Source organism: Malania oleifera, chromosome 3 (assembly GCF_029873635.1).
Source record: "Malania oleifera isolate guangnan ecotype guangnan chromosome 3, ASM2987363v1, whole genome shotgun sequence".
Taxonomy (NCBI): domain Eukaryota; kingdom Viridiplantae; phylum Streptophyta; class Magnoliopsida; order Santalales; family Ximeniaceae; genus Malania; species Malania oleifera.
Window position 1 is genome coordinate 3,670,802 of NC_080419.1, and position 6,459 is coordinate 3,677,260.

The window sequence follows — 6,459 nt, forward strand, 5'->3', positions numbered from 1 at the left end:
TGTTCCAAGCCAAGCACGCTTATCTATGGAGTTCTTGTGGGAAAGCTCCCGAAAAGAAAGGTGCACCTTGTTGATATGGGTAGTAACATATAATATTTTATGTGATACCCCATGGATGAAAGACTTAAAAAGATTAGATGTTACTACCCATATCAACAAGGTGCACATTTTTTTTTGAGAGCTTTCCCATAAGAACTCCATAGTCAAGCGTGCTTGACTTGGAGCAATCTTAGGATGGGTGACCACTTGGGAAGTTTTCTTAGGAAGTGTGTGAGTAAGGACAAAACACACTGAAAAAGACATGTGTTGGTTTGTAGGGTCAGTCATTAGTCTGATAAGGCCCACCCCCTGTTGTCTGGTCCAGGTGGAGGAGGAGAGATGCAGTGCTCCCTAACAGACCCAAATTGGGGCGTTACACCAATAATTGGCATTTGTGCTTTACACATACTCACCTCACCACTATGGACACTAATCTAAAGGGGGAGAAATTTTTTAAAATAGGACCTCTCTTCTTTATGATGATCGAAGGAGGAGAAGTTTTGTGGTGTTAGGGAGAAATATATGTGAGAAACATGCATGTGGCAATATAAAAGTTCAATTTGCTTATTATCCTATCTTAAATGAACAATTTACTTTATGAATTACATGCTCAAAGCTCCAATAGATATGAATGTCTTTATTATGTCTTATATGCATATAGTAAGGGGAAGTGTTAGCTTTACCGTGATCCCAAGAGTGGGGTGAAATGGTATTTTTAAAATTTAACCCCTAAGTATTCCTCCTAACAGCAGTATGTTTACAACCCTATGGTCAATCTAGTGCAAATGATATAAATATACCAAAAATTAAATAAAGTAGTTTAATCAATCACACAAGCACCAAAAAGCAGTAAAGAGAGGGTGACATGCATATAAGTTATTGAGATTCAGCCAACTGCCTATGTTCCCGTCTTGGCTAACTAGTACAAGGATTACCACAATAACTTGCTCACTTAAACTGGTGGAGCGGCACCTATACAAACCAGGTCAATTAGCACAGGGCTGACCTCAACCTTTACACCAATCCTTATCGGACTGGATTACCGCCCCCTCAGGCCACGCCTGGAATCACTCAGATATACAATCAAATGGTACAATATAAAAGTGCTTTCACGTAAAGCAGATTTGTACCCAAATGCGCTCAATCACATACACCACAGATGATTTAAAATGTAAGCTTAGTGTGGTCTAGATAGTTCAACTCTCAAAGGTATTTTCTATCAGTGTAATGCGTACGTGAGAGTGTCAACAAGCAATCTTTGTATTTCAATATGTTCTCAATCAAGATGCTCAAACAAAGATATCATGCAAGTTTCAAATATTTCAAATAGCAGAATATGTCAATCACGTCAACCAGTGTATATGCTTGGTTTGCAAAAGCTAAGCAATCTTTGTATTCAACAAATGATATAAACTTGAATAATATTGCCACAAAGATTAGTATATCAAACACAAATATCTTTTCACAACAATGTCAATATGAATACCACAAGATATTTGAGTAAGTTTGAAAATATTTTTGCAAGCCAAAAACAAATACAAACTTCCTAAGATATTGCAATGGGAATGCAATACTCGAAAATTCAACACAAGTCTTCTTAGTGTAGGCTAATTAGAAAAGCCTCCTAAGAATACTTAGGTTATGCTCTCGTAAAAATCAATTCAAGCACTCACAAAATAAGAGAACAAACCTCTAAATAAACACACTCAATATACTTACAAATGATGCAAAGAAGTGAAGAAGACAAGTTTGAGTGGATTTGGAAAGAGTATGAGCAGTAGGAAGTATTTTGCTTGAGAGAGAAATTTGGATTTTTGTTTTTTCTAATCACACTTCTAATTTACCCAAATGAAGGGGTATATATAGACATCTCATGATTTTTGATCGTTGGGGACCTATTAGGAATTGTTAGAAAAGTTTAATGACATTTAAAACATTTTAACCCTATTTAAAAAATGTTTAATTACGGTAAAAATCAGGGCCAGGTCCGGTCGACCAGATCTCATATGATTCGGTCGACCAGGGCATTTTTGAACTGAATGGTCGATCGATCGAAAGTGTCTTTTCAAAGGCAATTTTTCATTTTACCGAGGTTCGGTCGACCAAGCCATTTTGAACTAACTGGTTCGGTCGACCAGACCGTTGAAATTTTTCCCGAGGACCCTCGGTCGATTAGGTAGTTGGAGTACAAAAATGGCTTGGTCGACCAGATGATCAAATTATTAAACCAGGGGGTTTCAGTTGACCAGGACATTTTGAACTACCTCGGTCGACCGGGGCAAAATGAACTGCCTTGGCCGGTCAATTGAAAGTGCACAATATGTGCATTTCGATCCAGTCTTGAAACATGCAAACCCTATTCAAGTGCCTAACAAACATAGGTGCAAATGTGTGTGTCCTATGGTCATTTATGTCCAATTAAAGACACCGAAAAAGTCCGGTATTGATCGACCGTAAACCCTAAGGTCTTTCTACAGTCACTTTTAGTTCGTATTTGGTTTGAGCTTACATAATAAACCATGCATGTGTTGTGTGTGTTTATTACAAACCAAATATCCTAATTACTATTATAGATCAATTTCACCACTGAATATATATTACAACTCAAAAACATAAACTGGTCTTCAAGCCTTAAGCTTTCACGTGCCATCATTGTATCTGCTAATATAGACCTGCACATGAACTAGATATTCATTAAATGCATGAATATTTGTCATTATCAAAATCGGGTGTGACCTATAAGGTCAACATGGAGCAAATGTTAGTCTTATTTAACAATATGCATAAATTGAGGGTGAACTTTAAAATATACCCTATAGAGAACACCAATGGTTTGCCGTCATAAAAAAGGGGGAGATTGTTAGCCTTGGTGGCTACATGAGCTTAATTGTCTTGTTTTGATGATAACAATTCATTAGTGGTTTTAGGTAAACTTATCTTTACACAATAAGTTATGGTAAGTCAAACTGAAACGCAAAGATTAAGTAAATTCTTAATAGGTTAGAAATCATAAAAAAAAAAAAAAAAAAAAGGGAGATTGTTAGCCTTTGTGACTACATAATCATGTTTAATATGTTTTGATGATATTAACCTATTTGTGGTTCCTAGTGTTTTCCATCTTTGCATATCATGTTTAGTACAAGTGCAAGTGACAAATACATAGAGTACTGGATCAAAGGCAAAGATTAGACCGAGTAGACGTCAAGTAGGAAAGATCATATGGACACTCACTCAGAAAGGACTCTCCAAGGAAGCTTATTGTAGAATTATATGTAATCGAGAGTGTTTGAGGTAGTATATTTTGTAACTCTTTCAGTTTTGATTCATGCACGATTTCTGAGTAAGAGTTGAGTAATTTGCACATGCATACTAAGACACATGAGTTTGTAGGATTTCACCTAAGTCACAAACTCAACATTCATAATTTTCAAAGTTAAATCAAAGAGTTTGTCAAAAATATCCTATACTCAAATATGTTTTCTAAAGGGACAAGTTTTCAATATCTTGGATTTATAAACATTTACATACTTAGTCCCTGTTTTGTCAAACCATGTTTTATGTTCTAAAAAACTCAAGAAAAACAAGTATATATCTTTATAAGGACATATGAACTTATAAGATATCAAATGAGCCTTCAAATGTGTTTTCATAATCAAGATATCTTATATTCAAAAGAAAACTCTTTTGGACAAGTATTAATCTTCATTAGACTTAATATACTTAATATACTTTTGTCTAAGAATATTCTAAGTTATTAAAAGGCTTTTTGGTATGAAAAAATAGAGCAATTGTCAACTAATGGGATGTAGTTGTCGATTAATAAATCCAGTAGCCTAATTGAGTTTTTGCCCAGGTCAATCGTCGACGAATGGCATGGAATCATCGACAAATGGCAGTGATTTGTTGATGAATGGTATTAAGTCGTTGACGAATTTTCCAGTAGCCAAATGTGTTTTTCAGCCCAAGTGACTCGTCGACGAAAGGGGGTAATTCGTCGATGACTCGTCGATGATTGGACGACGCTCATTGATGATTTGTATAGAGACTTGAATACCAACGACTAGAAAACGGTTATCGGGACCTGAACACCAATGACTAGAAAATGACTAGTTTCTTTCTGAATTCTCTCCCAACAGTCACACAACGGCTAGCTCGTGTTTTTGGCTATAAATACAAATCCTTAAACTTGTTTAGGAATGATTTTGGTGATTTTACAAGTTCTTAGTGAAAAATATCCTTTTATACCAAACCTAAGCACTTTGCATCTTAATTCTTCATTTCAAGTGCTCAATTCTCTCTTACTCACTAATCTTGTTTGATTCATTCCTTGAGAGAATATTGTGAGGTTTCTTTTGTATTTGATAGCAGCTTAATAAGTAGCATTTCATTGTAATCATCTTCAAGTTGTAAGGTTCTTTGTGAACCGTTGTTGAAGGTTCTTAGTGAACCGAATTTATAAGGCTTCTTGGTAAACTTTGCGACTCTTGATGAGCGGTAGGGATTTGTTTTCGAGTGAAGACTCTTGGTGAGCGTTGAGGGATTGGTTCTCTCGTTGTAAGGCTTCTCCGCCAGTGGAGGAATTTATGGTGGAATCCTTGAGTTGGTTTTAAGGCGTGAATATAGGTTTGGTGTCGAACCACGTAAAAATACTGGTATTAAATTTTCTCTCCCTATGCTCTTTAAATTTGTATCTTATGCATGATTTACATTTTATATTTTGTGATATAATTGTTTGTATCTTGTCAAGAGTTTTATTTTGTAGAGAAAGCCGATAATATGCAAAAGAGTCCATTCATCCCTTTTTGACTCTATATACTCGCGGGCCGACAAGTGGTATCAGAGCATACCCCACTTTCAAATATTACTAGTTAAAATAAATCGTTAGGCTAACAATTTGACGTTTAATCAAGTCATTTGGTTATGAATACTGAAATCACCGATCTAATTTATAATATTTATAAAAATATTTATTGCAATACTTATTTAAATGTTTTCATATAAATTATTAAATAAAATTTCACAAACAATACAATATTTTTTTTAATTATTAAAATTTATTAAATATAAAAATTTTAATAAATTAGAAGATATCACATTCCTTACAAAGAATACATTATAATATAATCTTCGAAAATGAAAGCAGAAAGGGCAAGGGCATTGTTCAGCTACCATCCTGATCTATTGCGGGGCCCACATCATACTTACCGGTCAAACTTGCGCTCCCATCTGTGACTCCTCATTATAACACACTGCAGGGCGTCGCGCACTGAATCATACTCTCACAGCCATAGCCAAAAATAGACATTTCGAGAAGAGAGAGAGAGAGAGAGAGAGACGATGTGCAGGTGGGCTTTCGAGACCTTCAGGTGGCCGGAGTTCGACTTCTCTCCGGCGGCGTCGGTCTTCCGGTGGCCGGATTTCGACTTCTCGCACCTGAGCTGGAATTCGGAGAGCCTCCGGTGGCTGGGGCTGGTGATCGTGGACGACGTGCTGTGGTCGATGGTCACGGTGCTGGAGTCTCTGGCTCTGGTCGCCATGCTCTGCTTCTTCTTCGTCTTCTGCGGCTGCACTCTTTGAAGATCCTTCTCGCTCCTTCTCTCTCAATTGATATCGGACTCGATGCTCTCGCTTTCGTTCCTTTTTACAGAACCGCAATCGCGGCAGACAATTGATAGGGATATATGATTTCTCGATCTAATTTGAAAAAAAAAAAATTTTGTTTGCAAGCTCGAGTTATTGCTTTTGTAGTCCTGTAAATATTTTATAGCATTATTTTGAGTGATTATTCAGATTTATGCGGATTTTTCATCTTCGTCTTATTTATTGATTTTGATTTTCTGGTGTATCCATCGAGCGCGGTTTGTTGTTCGTGCTTCATGTGAATCATGTGGTCTAAGTGGATTGGCATATGGAACGACGCACCGAATGGTCCCAATTCCTTATTAATACGGTGTCGTTTTGGTCCGGTCGGACCACGGTTCCGCTGCAATGGTAGTAAGGTACCGAACTTATCTCATCCCCTTTACTTGCAGCTTAGTTCTCGAAATAAAAAATCCGAGACGCCCATGTCATATATTGTTTTTTAAGATTTTAAACTAGAGATCTAAAAAGAAGTTAAAGATTTTTTTGAATTTAATGGCAAAAAATCTTTAATTTTTTAAAGCTAAAGTTATCTCATTTATAGTGTTCATTTCAATTAAATAATTTGTCATATTGTAATTAATTTTGAAGTGACGCGTGTTGCCAAGTCTACGTGTGAGCTATACTTTAAAGAGCAATAACTCACTCAAATAATATTGGCGGCCTAGCACTGCTCATAGCTTTGAATTCAAGTGTAACTTATCTTACTTAAAAAAAATGTTATTAGAAATTATGTAGCTTAAGTTATTTATGTGAGTAACTCTTCCCCGCATTTGAGAG

At 36.2% G+C, this 6,459-nt stretch overlaps 1 protein-coding gene across 1 annotated transcript; it reads left to right on the forward strand.

Annotated features, from left to right (window-relative positions):
- Positions 1-5,283: 5,283 nt before the first annotated feature.
- Positions 5,284-5,844, forward strand: LOC131152013 (uncharacterized). The gene has a single exon (XM_058103568.1). The coding sequence runs from the start codon at positions 5,377-5,379 to the stop codon at positions 5,614-5,616; it is 240 nt and encodes a 79-aa protein (XP_057959551.1). The 5' UTR covers positions 5,284-5,376; the 3' UTR covers positions 5,617-5,844.
- The last annotated feature ends 615 nt before the right edge of the window (positions 5,845-6,459 follow it).

Coding starts and splice junctions, on each gene's coding strand:
- LOC131152013 (XM_058103568.1), top strand. CDS start 5,377: ATGTGCAGGTGGGCTTTCGAGACCTTCAGGTGGCCGGAGTTCGACTTC.